General features: G+C 36.3%; 1 protein-coding gene across 1 annotated transcript in view; it reads left to right on the forward strand.

The window, feature by feature from the left end:
• Positions 1-19,913, forward strand: part of CACNA1H (calcium voltage-gated channel subunit alpha1 H) — a 498,677-nt gene that overhangs the window by 434,212 nt on the left and 44,552 nt on the right. The window contains exon 29 of the mRNA XM_053694739.1: positions 3,261-3,382. Within this exon, the coding sequence (XP_053550714.1) occupies positions 3,261-3,382 (122 nt within the window). The remainder of the gene's footprint in view (positions 1-3,260; positions 3,383-19,913) is intronic.

Below are 19,913 nucleotides of genomic sequence, written 5' to 3' on the forward strand. Positions count from 1 at the left end.
ATCTAGTGGAGATATAGTATTATTGCTGATTTTAAACAGACTTTTTTTCTTTCAACTTTTTTAGCTAATTTAAATTAAGACATTGATAGAATGATAGTCAGATTATGGAAACAATACATGAATATATTAAAAACCTATATTGCAGACAATTAAAAATGCAAAAATGTAAATGTAGAAAAATCATTATAAAAACAAATGTGAATCATAATCCCTATTTAATCCTATAGGATGTAGTGTTTTTAAATTTTGTATCCACCAAACCTCTCTCCTTTTCAATAATAATTCCCTATCCCCGCCTCTTCTTAATTTTGGGATGTGAGCTATAACTTGAAACCTAAGTTGGCTCACTGTATGCCCTGCCTCAATAAAATGGCAGAGACTGGGAGGGACTTATCTTCACACCTAATAGAAGATTTATGGGCACTGATTCTATCCTTAATGGGGCAAATCGTCTCGCCTACATAGCCCCGTCCACATGGGCATTCTAATAGGTAAACCACATAATCAGCGTCACATGTGTAGAAACCATTTATCTCTCACATTTTTCTATAGTTTACTTATGCTATATGTTTACCCTTGATCATAGAATTGCATTGTGTACAATGAAGGCAAGGATATGATCCATTATTAGGGGTGGTCAAATAATTGATTTTTTTATTCCTTCCTTGTTCCCATATCAGCCTTTACAAGCATGTCTCTAAGGTTTTTTACCCTCTTATATGCATGAATAGGGGGATAGTGAAATTCATTAATGTTAGGATTGTATTTGCTTAGCAGCCAGATATTCTAGCATTATACATACTATGTTCTGTTGTGAATACAATCTGATTCCCTTCCTTTTTATTACACTTTGTCACTGAATTGCGCTCTTTCCTTTCTGTTAACACTTCTTGTTTTTGGGTATCCAATTTGTTTAAATTTAGCAGCCATTTGTTCTAATCTTACTGGTTGTAAGTTTTTATCCTTTACATTCCTCAAAGTTCTAACGAACTGACTCTTCGGAATAGAGTTACAAACTCGTTTTGGGGTGATAGCTGTCATAATGTAAAAGTGTGTTGGGGTCAGTAGGTTTATTATATAGGTCAGTAGTAAGTATGCTATATTTTTGTACACCACTGTATCCAAATAACTTATACTTCTTTCTGAATAATTCAAAGTGAATCTCAAACTATCAGTGTTTCTATTTAACTCATCCTCGAATACTTGCAATGTGGCCAATGTGCCCCTCCATACGCCAAACACGTTGTCTATAAAACGAAGCCAAGGCTTACAGTTTGATTGAAATGTCATATTAGTTTATACATGTCTCTTTTCAAATTGATTGACGAAAATATTGGCGTATGAAGGGGCCACATTAGAGCCCATGGCCGTAAACTTTTTTTGAAGGTAAAAAGTATCTTGGAAGAGAAAGTAATTCAGATACAGTGCTATATTTAACAGGCCCTCAATAAATTGCCATTTAGGCATAGAAAAGTTAGTTTCTTGTTATATCAATTCTAATACTGAGGATATACCGGCTTCGTGAGGAATTGTTGTGTACAAACTAACTACATCAAGTGTGAAAAGGATGTCAGAATCTTCACTTTGTATGTTACCTAGTTGTTCAAGAAAATCACCTGTATCTTTAAAGTAAGATTTTTGGATGGAGGCTAAGGGATTTAGAATTTTATCCAGGAAGGTAGCTATGTTAGAAAAAACTGAGTCGGTGCTAGCTACAATGGGCCTGCCTGGAGGTTCAATTAGGCTCTTGTGTACCTTACGGAGAGTTTAAAAAACAGGGGTAATGGGATCTTTTTAATCAAAAAAGCTGCAAGATCTTTAATGATGACATGATTTTCAATAGCTTTATTAATCACTCCTTGTATGTCATTTTGTATATCTCTGTGTGTGTGTGTATATATATATATATATATATATATATATATATATATATATATATATATATATATATATAAAATCCGGAAATGTACTGCACTCTCAAATGGGATTAGTTACACATGTGTGGCTTTAAGTTAGGAGAGACCCACAGGGGTAGAGACCTTGTTGCAGCCATAGGCCTTTCACTATTTGGCCAAATGCTGTAACTACATCTTCCAGTTTGGTTTTAATCTAGCTGTGTGCCTTAGAGTTTCTATGTGTTATATATATATATATATATATATATATATATATATATATATATATATATATATATATATATATATAGAACAGATCAACAAATCAGGAATTCCAAAATTTTAATTATTATTTTTTTTTTAAATAAAAATGTAAAACCTTTATTTTTTCCAGTCTATAAGTTACAATCTTCTCTGCCTGTGTCTTTGGTTTGATTTGTGTGTAATAAAATGCAAAAAATAGTTTATATTTATTATTTAACACAAATAATACAGTACTGTAGTATCTTTTTGATGGTACTATGTATACAAAAAAACAATGATATAAAACATGTATATGACATGAAAATATTGCCTAAATGACATAAGATATTGTTGTTTACACTTGGTTCCATGTCCTTTCCTAACTCCCCCCAATTGTACAGATGCAAATATTCCAAAATTCTTACTATTCCGAAATCCAAACCTTTTCTGGTCCCAAGCAGTTTGGATAAAGGGGTTTTCTTCATGTAATTAAAATGCCTAAAGGTTTTGAAAGACAGCTGTTTTCTTGTCTTAAAAGGACAGTCAAGTCCAAAAAAAACTTTCAGAATTTAAATAGGGCATGCAATTTTAAACAACTTTACAATTTACTTTTATCATCAATTTTGCTTTGTTTTCTTGGTATTCTTAGTTGAAAGCTAATTCTAGGAGGTTTATATGCTAATTTATTAGACCTTGAAGCCTCTAATCTGAATGCATTTTGACCACTAGAGGGCATTAGTTCATGTGTTTCATATAGATAACATTGAGCTCATGCACGTGAAGTTACCTAGGAGTGAGCACTGATTGGCTAAAATGCAAGTCTGTCAAAAGAACTGAAATAAGGGGGCAGTTTGCAGAGGCTTAGATACAAGGTAATCACAGAGGTACAAAAGTGTATTTATATAACTGTGTTGGTTATGCAAAACTGGGAAATGGGTAATAAAGGGTTTATCTTTCTTTTTAAACAACAAAAATTCTGGTGTTGACTGTCCCTTTAAGGCTGTATTTGAGATGACTGTGGTATATATGATATATAGGAGGACTTGTAAAAACCTTAAGCATCTAAAATGAATTATTTATTGTTTACCAAATGATTGGATTCTAACTATCTATTGATTACAGTGTGTAATGATGATAACCCATGTGAAGGACTCAGCAGACATGCCACTTTTGAGAACTTTGGAATGGCATTTCTTACTCTATTCCGAGTCTCAACCGGTGACAACTGGAATGGAATCATGAAGGTAAGAAGATTGCTTGCATGCCACACCTTGCCAAACTGAGGATCTTCAGAAATAATCCAATTTTTCCTCCATCCTGTACAGGTTATGACTCAAACATTCTTTTTGTCCCTTAGGAAGAAGTCTTTATATAGTGTTTGGAAATACTACTTTTGCAGGACTATAGTACAAATTTCCGGGAGAGAGAAAGTGTAGTGATAACCATCAGCATTACTAGATTTCAAAAAAATCTGGGGCTACAGCCCAAGGCAAAGCTTCATGACTCTTAGGGGCATATCTATCAAGCTCCGTTGCTCCATAACCTGTCCGCCTGCTCTGAGGAGGTGAACAGACATTGCTGCAATTCAACCCGATCGAATACGATCGGGTTGATTGACACCCCCTGCTAGCAGCCAATTGGTCGCAAATCTGCAGGGGGCAACGTTGCACCAGCAGTTCACAAGAGCTGCTGGTGCAATGCTGAATGCGGAGAGAGTATTGCTCTCCGCATTCAGCAAGGTCTGTCGGACCTGATCCGCAATGTCGGATCATGTCCGACAGGCCTTTCATAAATAGGCCCCTTAGCCTGATTTCATCCTCCATGGTCCCTCCATTGGTGATTATCAAGGCATGACCTTGACTTAGACCGGTTTTATAACATGACACCACAAATATGGAGGTGTATTGGTCTACAACGTGTGTCCATATTGGTGATTTATGGGTCACATTGATTTGTTGCATTTCTTTTAGTACATGCAAGAGCATACACAGATGGCTTGACCCTTATGGACTCACAAAATATGTGAGAAGTCACTCAGCGTATTGTTTTTTTAATCTTACTGTTATTGTAAGCTAGGAGTCTGGTGAGGTTTTACTACTAGCGGAGAAGCTGATCAAGGAGCCAAAATAAATCAGACATTGACAAGGGATTAACAAAGGTTTTACAAATTTTATTTAAAATGTGTAAATTCTGGTGAATTTGGTGATCTCATTTTTTTATGTGCACCCTGGCAGCTGAAAGACATTGTAAGACCGTGCTTATCCTTCCTTGGGGATTTGTTTATAAATATATATATATATATATATATATATATATATATATATATTATTAGGTAAAAAATAGCTGGGCCTTGGACATTCCTCAAACTCCAACTGCACCTCCAATGGTAGCCACCACTGTACTTCAGCTCCACCTTGAAGCTGAGGCTGTCTGGAAAGCCAGGCTCAGAGGTGGTTGTAACTGAGAGGCCGCACACTGCGGAACATGGGCAGTTCCTACAGGGAGGTCTCAGCTGGTGGGTCTGGTGGCAGTCATGCAGGGAGAGGTGGGGTGTATGGGCCTGGCTTTGGCCTGAGGCAGCACTGAGCATGGGCGATACCTCATTTTCCCTATCCCTCCAGTGTTTTACAGCCTGACATTCTGCCGAGCACCTTAGGGGAAACATTGATGTGAGATAATAGCCAGGAACAGGGTATTTATTTGTCTCGTATGATCAATATGTGTGCCTCATAATGCTCTGAAATTTATAAAAAAAAATCATCCCCATGGAAAATAAACTGTCATTTGTGCACCCAGCTTGTCAACTCAAAACTAGAGCTATTTTAAGCTATTCTCAGCCTGTGAATCAAAAAGATTGTCTGGATTTATAAATGTGACGCTATTAACAGCAATTTTCATGTAAGGTGGCTCACTCCATTGGACGATAGAGAAGACTTGCATGTATTTTTACAGATCAGAGTTAGGAAGCAAACACATTGCAAAAGTAGTGTATTGCTAATTGCTCAGCAGTCTTAAAGGGACTTTAAATCCATTTTTTTTCCTGATTCAGATAGAGCATGCAATTTTAAACAAATTTCTTATACTTCTATTATCAAATTGTCTTCATTCTCTTGATATCTTCTGTTGAAAAGCAGGGACAGAAGCTCAGAAGCGAGCACTATATGGCAGCAGTTTTGCAAGAATATTTACCATTTGCAAGAGCACTAGATGTCAGCACTAGTCCCTGTTCTGTAGTGAGAGGCTGCTCTAGAGTTGGTGAGGATTCATATATGAAGCTTCTCTTATTTTTTATTTTATTACCTATTAAGTATGTGCCTGTAGTGTACACCTAGTTGTGTAGGGAGAGAGCACAATAAGAGAAGACCGAGTTTAGTCTAGCAGAGAGAGTGCAGAGAGAGTGAAGAGAAAAGTAAAAGGAAGAACAAGAGAAAGAAGAAAGGAAAGGGAGAGAGAGAGAGAGAGAGAGAGAGAGAGAGAGAGAGAGAGAGAGAGAGAGAGAGAGGAGAAAAAGATTTGGAAGAGCGCATGGAGAGAAAGATGAGAGAGGGGGAAAGAGGAGAAAAAAAGCGAGAAGAAAAGGGAGAGAGAAAGCGAAAGAAGAGGGAAAGAGATAGGAGTAAGAGAGAGGAATGAGAGAGATAACAGAGAGGAAGAAGAGATAACAGAGAGGAAGGAGAGAGATAACAGAGAGGAAGGAGAGAGAGAAGAGAGAGGAGGGAGAGAGATAACAGAGAGGAAGGAGAGAGATAACAGAGAGGAAGGAGAGAGATAACAGAGAGGAAGGAGAGAGATAACAGAGAAGAAGGAGAGATATAACAGAGAGGAAGGAGAGAGATAACAGAGAGGAAGGAGAGAGAGAAGAGAGAGGAGGGAGAGAGATAACAGAGAGGAAGGAGAGAGATAACAGAGAGGAAGGAGAGAGATAACAGAGAGGAAGGAGAGAGATTACAGAGAGGAAGGAGAGAGATAACAGAGAGGAAGGAGAGAGAGGAGGGAGAAAGATAACAGAGAGGAAGGAGAGAGATAACAGAGAGGAAGGAGAGAGATAACAGAGAGGAAGGAAAGAGATAACAGAAAGGAAGGAGAGAGAGAAGAGAGAGGAGGGAGAGAGATAACAGAGAGGAAGGAGAGAGAAGAGGAAGGAGAGAGATAACAGAGGAAGGAGAGAGATAACAGAGAGGAAGGAGAGAGATAACAGAGAGGAAGGAGAGAGAGAAGAGAGAGGAGGGAGAGAGATAACAGAGAGTAAGGAGAGAGAAGAGGAAGGAGAGAGATAACAGAGAGGAAGGAGAGAGAGAAGAGAGAGGAGGGAGAGAGAGAAGAGAGAGGAAGGAGAGAGAGAAGAGAGAGGAGGGAGAGAGAGAAGAGAGAGGAAGGAGAGAGATAACAGAGAGGAAGGAGAGAGATAACAGAGAGGAAGGAGAGAGATAACAGAGAGGAAGGAGAGAGGTAACAGAGAGGAAGGAGAGAGATAACAGAGAGGAAGGAGAGAGATAACAGAGAGGAAGGAGAGAGATAACAGAGAGGAAGGAGAGAGAGAACAGAGAGGAGGGAGAGAGAGAAGAGAGAGGAAGGAGAGAGAGAAGAGAGAGGAGGGAGAGAGACAAACAGACAAAAGAGGGGACGGCAGAGGAGAGGAAAATAGGGAAAGAGATAAAAGAGGGGGAGTGAGAGAGTAAAGAAGGAAAAAGAGGAGAGTATGAGAGGAGCAAGTTTAAGAAATAGCAGCTTATCACCTGTGGTTGTAAAGGGGTTAAAACGCTACAAGTGTAGTCCTCCCGTCCCTTTTACATATTCATTGTTGCCTGTGTCCCCCTTCCCTCCTGATTATGATGAAGCTGACAGTACTGCAATGGGGCAGGCAAAAGGTGGATAGAAATGAGGATCCTGCCCTTGACAGCCAGAGAAATTGCAATTGTGTAAGAGGCTATTAGGGTTAGAATATCTGGCTGAGCAAGGAGAAAGTTGATAGACAGGGCCACTATTACCAAAAACGAATGTCCCGTGGCCAAAAAAACGAAGCAATTTTTTCTATGTCCCTCTCTGAGGCCCAATAATGAGCTAGGTATTCGCCTATTTGACCTAACACTAGGGCTGCCTATGCCTCTAGTGCTCCAAACCCCTATCAAGGTGTCTTTTCAACAAAAAATACCATGGGAAAGACGCAGATATGATAATAGAAACAAATTGAATTTATTTTGCCGCCTTGGCATCATTTATAACTTCAGATTTATCATTAATATTCAGTCTTGACATGAATAAAATAGGCTTCTTTTATTAAATAAATCTATTAGTCTTTCTGGTAACACAAGGTCTAGAAAGTTCATTGTCTTCTCAAAAATTCAATTGATTTCCAGTTTGATAAAATGACCACTATGATACATTAAGCAAAATGTAATATTTTAATGTTGCTTTTCAAAATTAAATGAAATAATAATAAAAATAAAAAAAAATAGCAAGATGTTATCATTTTACTTACATGATGTAAAAGATGAAAATTAAAGGGATAGATAGGTCAAAAATTAAATGTGTATGGGTGCTTTCAATTTGAAATTTAAAGGAACATGAAACCCCAAATGTTTCTTTCATGATTCAGATAGATTATATATTTTTAAACAACTTTCCATTTGAATTCTGTTATAAATTTAGCTTTATTATCTTGGTATATTTTATTGAAGAAGCAGCAATACACTCCTGGGAGCTAGCTGAACACATTTGTAAGCCAATGAGAATGAACATACAAGTTCAGCCACCAATCAACAGATAGCTCCAAGTTCCTGTGCCTATCGAGATATGCATTTCAACTAAGGATACAAAGAGAATGAAGCAAATTAGATAATTAAAGTAAATTGGAAAGTTGTTTGAAGCTATGTTCTATCTGAATCATGAAAGAACATGTTTGGGTTTCCTATCCCTTTAAGCATGTTTGCAATACTCTTCCATTAGCAAAAATGCTTCTAGTAAAAGTCATCACTGGGGGGGGGAGTTCTGTGACATATCTGAGCAGGCATGGTGTTTGAATACTGGTACATTAGACCTCACAGGATATGTGCATATGCCGCAGAAAAACAGTTACTAGAAGCATTTTTTCTGATGAGAGTATATTGCAAAAATGCTTATATTTCAAATTGGGGTGCACCCATACGCATTTCATTTTTGATCTTTGTATCCCTTTAATAATTTAAACGGACACTGTACAAACATTTAAATCAAGGACTGAACTTATAAGTGGTAAAAATGTTTTGCATGAATAAAATGTTAAAGCTGTTTAAACAGATAATGAAAAAAGTAGGAAATGCGTGTTTGTGCACAGCTGATACTGTTTTATTGCACTAAAATGTGTTATATCCTGCATATGAAAAAAGGTCATGTTAGCGCTGTATTAATTGATATTTAAACTAAAACGACATGCATGTTTGTGCAGAACTGGTAATTGAATATCAAATGTTCACTGGCTAACTAAGAACTATCTTACAGTTTAGTTGCAACTTGCCTCTATGACCATGAGCATAAATTAAAAAAAAGGAGCGTTTTTAGTGTGGGCATTGATATAAGTATTTCATTTCTTTATTGATATAGTTTGTGTCACAATATGATGTTTTGGTGAACAGAATTGTAAACATTATTTATTTGTTCACTATACATGTTTTTGTGTTATGTAATTTCTTTTTTGTAGACATGTGCATGGCGAAAAAATTCGGTTTGGTTCGGATCGATTCGGAATTTTTCGAAGTTCGGTTCGGATCGATTCGAATTCGGAAAATTCTGAATCGATTAGTTTCGGATTCGTTTCGGATTCGAAGAAATTCGGCTGGATTTGGTTCGATTCGATTCGGTTCGGAAATTCGGCATTTCGGTAAGTGTTAGGTGGGATTAGACTAGTATTATACTGTATATTAGGTGTTAACCTAACATACTGTACAATACTAGTGTAATCCAATGGCCATCCTGAATTTACGAATCGATTCAAACTAACTTGGTTCGATTCAGAAAATTCGGCAGAATTTTAATTCGGAAATTCGGTTTGATCAGAATCGCCGAATTTTCCGAATTTCCGAATCGAACCGAACCGAATCGCACATATCTACTTTGTGATATCTGTTATTTGTTTCTGCTAAAACAATGGTAATAAACTTTAAAATACTGTCTATAAAGGCACATTAATATATATAATATACTGTATATATATATATACACACACACACAAACATATATATATACACACACACATATATATATATATATCTATATACATATAAAAAATAATGTTTGAATCTCTTGAATGCTTTTTAGCCTATAAGACAGCTGCCACAAATCAGTTGGTAAAAAATGGACAAGCCTTTGAAAGTCTGTCAAAATAAAGTTCAATTATTAACACCAGGACATTGGTTATCAAAAAGAAAAAAAAACACTAAGAAAAGGCTGAAATTCACATTAAAATGTCCTCTTTTTAGATGATTGAAAATAAAAATATACAGGCATACCTTAAAGATATTGCGGGTTTGGTTCCAGACCACCGCAATAAAGCGAATATAGCAATAAATTGAGTCACACTTTTAAATGTGCAATAGCATTGTCTAAAAAAACATTAATTGAAAAATAACTTTATTGCTACAAAATGCTAACCATCAATCATATGAGCCTTCAGCAGTTCATAATCTTTTTGCTGGTGGTGTGTATACATAGGTATGTATATGTGTATACATGCATATATATGTGTGTTCATGTGTATATATGTGTATACATGTGTGATTGTGTGTATATGTGTATATATTTGTATACATGTTTATATATTGTGTATATATGTGTATTTATGTGTTTATTTGTATATATATGCGTATACATGTGTGATTGTGTGTATATATTTGTATACATGTTTATATATTGTGTATATATGTGTATTTATGTGTTTATTTGTGTATATATGTGTATACATGTGTGATTGTGTGTATATATTTGTATACATGTTTATATATTGTGTATATATGTGTATTTATGTGTTTATTTGTGTATATATGTGTATACATGTGTATTTATGTGTTTGTTTGTGATATATTTTTGAAAAATGGCACCGATAGACTTGCTTAACACCGGGTTGCCACAAACCTTACATTTGTATACAGAGCAATATCTGTGAAGCACAATTAAGCGAGGTGCTGTAGTCATTCACAGGAACATTCATTATACTATTTGAATGTTATTTCTTAACATTCTCTAATACCTAATAAGCCTCCTCTGGGGCAGCAATGAAGTACTGGAATCAAAACTGTGCGAGGAGCAAAACAAATAATAGAAGATATCAGCAAAAAGAAATGAGTGGTAACTTTTTAATACACATTATATAGCCTGTTGTCACAGCAAGACTGATCTTCTTGTTAATGAAGCTTTATTGATTTTAGGATTACCTGTGTAATCTCTATAGTGTTAGCTGCTAATAGATGCTGTAATGTAAGAGCAGAAATCGTGTGACACAGATATAGAGAGGACATGTCCTGCATACTGATTTAGTGAAGTATATGAGTTATTGTAAGTGGAAGAGCAGAACTGATCACTTAAAGGCACATGAAGAATTAAATTTCACAATTTCACAATTTCACAATTCAGATTTACTTTTATTATTAAATGTGCATTATTGTTTTTATTTCCGTTGCTGAAAATCATACCTAGACAGGCTTGCAATGCATTACTGGGAGCTAGCTACACACATATGTCTCTTGTCTTTGTCTCACCAGATGTTTTCAGTAGACATTTGCAATTCGATTTGTTCGATTCGGAAATTCGGAAAATTCAGAGATTCGGATCGAACCGAATTTCCGAATTAAAATACTGCCGAATTTACCAAATAAATCTGAATTAGTTTGGATTTATTCGGTAAATTCGGATGGACATGGATTACACTAGTATTGTACAGTATATTAGGTTATATCACTCTGCTATGGGTTACACCTAATATACAGTACATAATACTAGTCTAATACACAGCACACATACCGAAATTCCAAATTTCCGAAACGAATCAAACCGAATCCAGACAAATTTTTTCGAATCCGAAACGAATCCGAAACAAATTCATTCAAAGTTTTCCAAATTCGAATCGATCCAAAACGAAATTCGAAAAACCTCTGAATCAATCCGAACCGAACCAAATTTTTCGATCATGCACATATTCTAGTTTTCAGTTAGTGCATTGCTTTACAGTAACTGTGTGTTATTTGTGTGTTTGCAGGGGTTAAGCAAAGTTATATGCAAGCAATAGTGCAATAATTAAAGGGGCAGTCTACACCAGAATTGTTATTGTTTCAAAAGATAGATAATCCCTTTATTACCCATTCCCCAGTTTTGCATAACCAACACAGTTATAATAATATATGTTTTACCTATGTGATTACATTGTATCTAAGCATCTTCTGACAGCCCCTGCTCACATGACTTTTTATTTATTATCTATTGACTTGTATTTTAGCCAATTAGTGCTGACTCTTAAATAACTCCACGGTAGTGAGCACAATGTTATCTATATGGCCCACAGTTGTGAAAAGCAAATGAAAAAGCATGCGATAAGAGGCTGTCTGTAGTGGCTTAGAAACAGGCAGAAATTTAGAGGTTTGAATGTTATAAAGTATATTAATATAACAATGTTGGTTGTGCAAAGCTAGGGAATGGGTAGTAAAGGCGTTATCTATCTTTTTTAAACAATAACAATTTTTGTGTTGACTGTCCCTTTAAATGTGCTAACGTAAATAAAAGATTTTATTTTTTGTGCTTTTATATCCCTTTAAGGGACAATAAATTAATTGTTCTCGTTGCATGAAACAAGGGCGATTTAAAATTTATTACAGTTTTATTGTTTGTTTGACAAATGGATGATCCTGTTCTAAGAGATGTCTGACTTTCCACCAATAACAGTGCCGGTTTATCACAAACATCATATTTATGTTATTTTAATAAACAAAAAACGGCAAATAAATTGGTTTTCCTTTTTCATACAAAGAAGTATTTTTAACCGGTTTACATAGCGCTTTTATATGCACAGTAGACATTTTAAAAGGTCTTTGAAAATCCTTGCCACAAAAGAAACAGGACTGGATTTGCGGTTTAGACCTACTTGGCATAAAGAGGGTTAAATGATATTTACATAAAAATATTTGTAGCTTTATTGCACTTGGGAATAAAGTATCAGTACCATGAATATTGTTACTAAACAGCTGTCTGTGTGAGTAAGAATCATGGGCCATAAAAGGACATTAAAAGACCTCTTAAAGGGACATAAAACCTATATAAAAAGATATGATTAAGGGGTAGATTTATCAAAGGCTAGGCGAACTCTGTATGTGCTTTGCCTTTAACTGTGCCCCAGCTCACCTCCGGAGAAGCGCACTGAATTTATCAATAAAATAGATGTAATTTTGCGCGTTTATTAAAAGGCTTGCTGGGGCGTAATAACGATAATTTTTGCCTGTCGGAAAAAGCATGATAGACCATATCCCTATGCCAAGGAGAGGGGGCGATAGAGAGCTATTGCTTAAGAAAAGGGAAACAATGTGAATTTTTAAACTGGACACTATGGGGCCTATTTATCAAGCCGTCAACCACAAATATGCTGGAATTCCGCAGCGTAATTGTGGAGAGCTTGATTCGCATTATTTATCAAAGGCTACAGACCGGCAAAAGTAGAATTTTGTGACGTACTATAAGATCCGCCGGTCTCAGTCCAACACAGATCGATGCTTACGTCACTATAGATGTTCCGAATGCAAATTCTGCACTATCTGACTACTTTTGTTACTTATCAAATAACTACCAGGTACGCTCGCCACTATTCCGGCCCAGCGTACCTGGTTTTCAATCCGCCGCCCTGGAGGCGGTGGATGCCCAAGGAATCAATGGGAGTTGGAAAGCACCGAAAGCTTATGTTCGCTGCTGCCCGATATCCCATTGATTCCTATGGGAGAATAAAAGTTATGTTTACACTTAACACCCTAACATGTACCCCGAGTCTAAACACCCCTAATCTTCCATCCCCTACACCGCCGCCACCTACATTATACTTATTAACACCTAATCTGCCGCCCGACACCGCTGACACCTACATTATACTTATTAACTCCTAATCTGCCGCCCCGCCACCGCCGCCACCTACATTATACGTATTAACCCCTAATCTGCCACCCCCTACACCGCGGAGCCCACCGCAACTAAATAAATGTATTAACCCCTAAATCGCCAGCCCCCCACATCGCCATCAACTAAATAAACCTATTAACCACTAAACGCTAACTTTATATTAAATATTAACTCATCTCCATCTTATAATAAATTTAAACTTACCTTTAGATTTAAATTAAACTATATTAAACTAATAATTAACCTATTCTTACTATTATACTACAATTACATTAAACTATATTAAATTAATAATTAACCTACCCTAAGTATTATAATAAAGTTACATTAAACTATATTAAAATAATAATTCATCTAACCTAACTTTTATACTAAAATTACATTAAACTAAGAATTAAATTAACTATATTATATATTTAAACACCTAACCCTACTCCAATAATTTAAATCTACACTAAAAAATTACTAAGTTACCAAAAAAAACAACTAAGTTACAAACAAATAACAAACACTAAGTTACACAAAAAAATAGACACTAAGTTACAAAAAATAAAAAAGAAATTAGCAAAGCTTTAAACTAATTACACCTAATCTAAGGGCCCTATGAAAATAAAAAAGCCCCCCCAAAATAAAAAAAACCTAGCCTACAATAGCCCTTAAAAGGGCCTTCTTGCGGGGCATTGCCCCAAAGTAATCAGCTCTTTTACCTGTAAAAAAAAAAATACAAATACCCCCACAACAGTAAAACCCACCACCCACACAAACAACCCCCCAAATAAAATACTATCTAAAAAAACCTAAGCTCCCCATTGCCCTGAAAAGGGCATTTGGATGGGCATTGCCCTTAAAAGGGCATTTAGCTCTATTGCAGGCCCAAAGTCCTAATCTAAAACTAAAACCCACCCAATAAACCCTTAAAAAAATCCTAGCACTAACCCCAGAAGATTTACTTACAGTTTTGAAGATCCGACATCCATCCTCCAAGAAGCCGATAGAAGTCCTCAACGAAGTAGCCAAAGTCTTCATCCAAGCCCGCAGAAGTCTTCACCCAGGCGGCATCTTCTATCATCATCCATCCGGTGCCGAGCGGCTCCATCTTCAAGACATCCGACGCAGAGCATCCACTTCCTTCCGACTACTGACGAATGAAGGTTCCTTTAAATGACGTCATCCAAGATGGCGTCCCTTAGATTCCGATTGGCTGATAGAATTCTATCAGCCAATCGGAATTAAGGTTGAAAAAATCCTATTGGCTGTTGCAATCAGTCAATAGGATTGAACTTTCATCCTATTGGCTGATCCAATCAGCCAATAGGATTGAGCTTGCATTCTATTGGCTGATTGGTGCTTAGGGGAGCTTAGGTTTTTTTAGATAGTATTTTATTTGGGGGGTTGTTTGTGTGGGTGGTGGGTTTTACTGTTGGGGTGTATTTGTATTTTTTTTTTACAGGTAAAAGAGCTGATTACTTTGGGGCAATGCCCCGCAAAAGGCCCTTTTAAGGGCTATTTGTAGTTTATTGTAGGCTAGGGTTTTTTTTATTTTGGGGGGATTTTTTATTTTCATAGGGCCCTTAGATTAGGTGTAATTAGTTTAAAGCTTTGATAATTTATTTTTTATTTTTTGTAACTTAGTGTTTATTTTTTTGTAATTAATAATTATCATTTTAATATAGTTTAATGTAATTTTATTATAATAGTTAGGGTAGGTTAATTATTAATTTAATATAGTTTAATGTAATTTTATTATAATAGGGTGGGTTAATTATTAATTTAATATAGTTTAATTTAATTTTATTATAATAGTTAGGGTAGGTTAATTATAAATTTAATATAGTTTAATGTAATTTTATTATAATAGAATAGTTTAATTATTAGTTTAATATAGTTTAAGTTAAATCTAAAGGTAAGTTTAAATGTATTATAAGATGGAGATGAGTTAATATTTAATGTACAGTTAGTGAGTTGTTAGGTTTAGGGATTAATAGGTTAATTTAGTTTATGGCGATGTGGGGGGCTGGCGGTTTAGGGGTTAATACATTTATTTAGTTGCGGTGGGCTCCGGGAGCGGCAGGATAAGGGTTAATAACTTTATGAAGGTGGCGGCGGTATAGGGGTAGCAGATTAGGGGTTAATAAGTATAATGTAGGTGGCGGTGGAGTAGAGGGCAGCAGATTAGGGGTTAATAAGTATAATGTAGGTGGCGGCAGATTAGGGGTTTATAAGTATAATGTAGGTGGCGGTGGGCTCTGGGAGCGGCGGTTTAGGAGTTAATAACTTTATTTAGTTGCGGCGGGGTCCGGGAGTGGTGGGATAGGGGTTAAACAATCTAGTTTAGTGTGGGTGTTTAGTGACAGTATACAAATAAAGCTGGGAAAAAGCCGAATAGCAGCGAGATCGATGACTGTTAGTTAACAACAGTCCGCTGCTCATCGTCCCATACTTGGTGCGCGGCTTTTTGACAGCTTTTTTTGTTAAATATGGAGATCGTATTCAGGTCCGCGACAGCGATGTTAGGCGATGTCAGGTGAGCGTATTGGTGCCGGCGAATGCAGCATAGTTGGCGGCTTGATAAATAGGCCCCTGAGTATCCAAATGGTATGAACTGAGAAATAGATTTGAATCTTTTTTTGTGAGGTATATGATACAGTATGCTTAATTGTATAAAACTCTGCATGTACTATTGTTACTATGTATAAAAGTGTAAATAATAATGTGTTAGGATGATTCTAGTAGACCTCTATTGATATGATTGGTTTTAAATTGTTATGTAGGTATATTACACCTTTAGTCCATTGGTTTTAAATTGTTATGTAGGTATATTACACCTTTAGTCCACTAGGTGTCACTTTGCTTTACAAATACTAATGTTTATATAGGTCTAATAAAAGGGACACTGAACCCACATTTTTTCTTTCATGATTTAGATAGAGCATGACATTTTAATTAACTTTCTAATTTACTCCTATTATCAAATTTTCTTTGTTCTCTTGCTATCTTTATTTTAAAAGCAGGAATGTAAATCTTAGCAGCCAGCCCATTTTAGGTTCAGCACCATGGATAGTGCTTGCTTATTGGAGGCTGACATTTACCCACAATAAGCAAGCATAACCCAGGTTCTCAACCAAAAATGGTCCGGCTCCTAAGCATCACATTCCTGCTTTTTAAATAAAGATAGCAAGAGAACGAAGAAAAATTGATAATAGGAGTAAATTAGAAAGTTGGGTTTGGGTTTAGTATCCCTTTAATAATAATAATAATAATAATATATATATATATTATTGTGTTTATAAGATGTATTTTGAAGATACCAGACAAACATATGATTAAGGGCTTGCAGGCCCGAAATATCATGTTTTCTGTCCTCTGGGAACAATAAGATATTACAATTGATGATGCTGCTGATTTTTCTAAATATTAGGTATGTGTTTAACCCATTTACAAGGGTTAAACACATAGCATTGCAGGATTGCAAGTGTTAAAATTACATTCTCTAACAAATTTAGATTTGAACAAAATTATGACCCGTTAAACTCATGTAAAAAATACAAAATTTGTCCTCCACAATTCAGATAGAGCACACAGTTTTAAACAACTTTTCAATTGACTTCTTTTATCTAATTTCCTTAGTTCTCTTGGTATCCTATGTTGAAAAGCATACCTAGGCAGACTTAGGAGCTGGGAGCTAGCTGCTGATTGTTGGCTGCACATATATGCTTTTTTTCCTTGGCTTACTGGTGTGTTCAGCTAGCTCCAAGTAGTGCATTGCTCCTTCAACAAAGGAAACCAAAAGAATGAAGCATATTTGATAACTGAAGTAAATAAGAAAGTTGTTGTTTAAAAATGCGTGCTCTATTTGAATCATGAAAGAACATTTTTGGGTTTTATATCCTTTTAAGGAGAAATAATTTTTTTATTTGCGCTCTACCAATTTTCAAATAGGTTTTACCTAACAAAGAAGGCAAGTGAACAAATGGGAGTAGGGATGATTATCATAAAAGGACAAAGAAGAGTAGAACTGTCAAAAGACACTATTTAATACACAATGTGTTGGGGTACAGGAGTGTATATAGAAAACACAGGAACAAAAAAACAGTCTAAAGTAGTAAGTTACTTTAACATATAAATTCCACTGTAAAAAGATGCCGGCATCAGGCATAAAAGCATACATAAAAAACATTATTATCCGCTAAAACATAAAAGTAATAGACATAAAAGTAATATGTCAAGCTGTAAGTGTAGTTAAAGGGACATTAAACACTAAATACATGCTAGATAGAATGATGCATTCAAAGAAAAGATTAGTCCATGATGTATTTTTTAAAGTTTCATTAGTTGTTTAAAAAGTGACAAAATAAGTGTAAAGTTTTAGTGTCTATAAAACACTGGGAGCTGCCATGTTGTAACTTGTGTTACCTTCTCTGCTGTGGCCAATTAGGGTCAGTTATAAATAGGTCACTAGAGTGTGCAGCCAATGGTTGTGCTGGATTTAACAGTGTTCTGCACTTCCATTTCTAACAGGAACTGAAAAGTTCACAATTTCAGAATGGAATTACAGGCAAAGAGGACAAAATAACTAATGAAAGTATATTGCAGAGTTGTTTTATTATATACAATTTATCATTTTATATTACCATCTCAAAGTGTTTAATGTCCCTTTAAGAACATATGAATAATATGATTAAAGGCAATATTAGCAAGGCATTAGTTACACAGTATCAAACTAAGAAGAGCTGGTAAAAACAGACATACAAACTAAATCCCAGTGATTAAAAGTCCAGCAAATAATAGTCCAGCAACTTCAGAGTGACTTTCAGTGGTTATACAACATATATAATATGCATCCAGAAGAACGCTGAAAAGCGTGTAGGATAGGTGATAAGCAACGTTAGTGTGAGAAGGAGTAAGAGGTTTCTTCTGCTGTGCACAGCGAAGACAGAAAAGAACCTTAACCTCTTGTGCCGATGGAAAATGCAGCTCCGACTGAGCGCTCCGTCTTCTAGTGACTTCCGGTCACGTGACTTGGATGTAGCCAACCAGAGTGGCTCATTCACGGGCTTACACTGTGTGCAATCTTTGGGCTTGTAGATGGAAACTTTGTTTCAGAGGTGGGGACCACAAGTCCTGCAGTGGAGGTGAGCGCCACAACGAGCTATTCCTGTGGGTTATAGCTAACGTCCAGCTCATTAGATAATCCAAGATATGAAAGTACCAAAACAAGTGCTAGTAGGAGTAGGAATATATAGAGCGCCACAACAGGAATTTATGCTGGAAATGAACACTCGTAAAACACAAAGTGAACAAAAGCACCTGTTCCGCTCCTATGTTTCCACTACATGCACCTGAATGAATAAGTTAGTAAGCAACAAGGTCTACGCGTTTCGGCAGCATTACCTGCCTTTATCAAGATGCTTACTGACTGAAATAGAGCTCCTTATATAGGGTGTTGTCTCTTTGGGAGGTATTTAATTGGTGGATCTCTTATCCAATAACAAAGAAGGCAACACAAAAAGATTAAGGCCCCAATATAACAAAGGTCTTGCGGACCTGATCCGACAGTGCGCTCTCCGTATTCAGCATTGCACTAGCAGCTCACAAGAGCTGCTGGTGCAACGCCGCCCCCTGCAGACTCGCGGCCAATGGGCCGCCAGCAGGGGGTGTCGATCGGGTTGAATTGTGGCGATTCCTGTCCGCCTCATCAGAGCAGGCGGAAAGGATTATGGAGCAGCGGTCTTTGTGACCGCTGCTTCATAACTGCTGTTTCTGGCGAGTCTGAAGACTCGCCAGAAACACAGGCCGTCAAGCTCCCTTCGGTCATCACACATGGGCTGTCATCTCTGTTTCATACCTCTAAAGCATTTTATCATATGTGCAAATAAATACTTTTTATGATTCAAATAGAGCATGTAATTTTAAACAACTTTTTAATTTACTTCTATTATCAAATTTTCTTCATTCTCTTGGTATCTTTTGCTGAAAAGCAGGGACGTATGATTAGGAACTTGCCCATTTCTGGAGCACTATATGGCTGTAGTTTTGCAAGAATGTTATCCATTTGCAAGATCACTATTTGGCAGCCCTATTTCCTACCATGTAGTGTTTCAGATGCTACTTAGGTATCTCTTCAACACAAGATATAATGGGAATGAAACAAATTTCATAATATAAGTAAATTAGAAACTTTTTTATTATGGTATGTTCTGTATGAATAACAAAAGAAAATGTTTCAGTTTCACATCCCTTTAAGTTTTACTTCTATATCTAGAGAATTTATATTTTTATCCTACGGTTTTCAGAAACTTCTTCCGCACCCTTCATTTCATATTTTAGGTCTGCGGTGACGTAGAGAACAGTCCCACCCACTCTCTACGTAACTATGTGTGCTTGAGTCCATAGTAAACAGAGTGCATGGGCAACTATGCCACTCGCCTGTTTTTTTGTATTCTAGTGCCATACGGCCAGCTTTACTATTGGCTAAAGACACAAAACTTCAGAAAGAAAAAAAAAAGCGAGGTTAGCAAAGGGCGGAAGGAGAAATTAATACATCATGAGTAAGGATTACTTTTATTTTAACTCGTATGCAAACAAAATACATTTTGATTAATGAAACATATTTAAATATAGTGATTGTTTAGATGCCTATTTTCAGGAACG

Source organism: Bombina bombina, chromosome 11 (genome assembly GCF_027579735.1).
Source record: "Bombina bombina isolate aBomBom1 chromosome 11, aBomBom1.pri, whole genome shotgun sequence".
Lineage (NCBI taxonomy): Eukaryota > Metazoa > Chordata > Amphibia > Anura > Bombinatoridae > Bombina > Bombina bombina.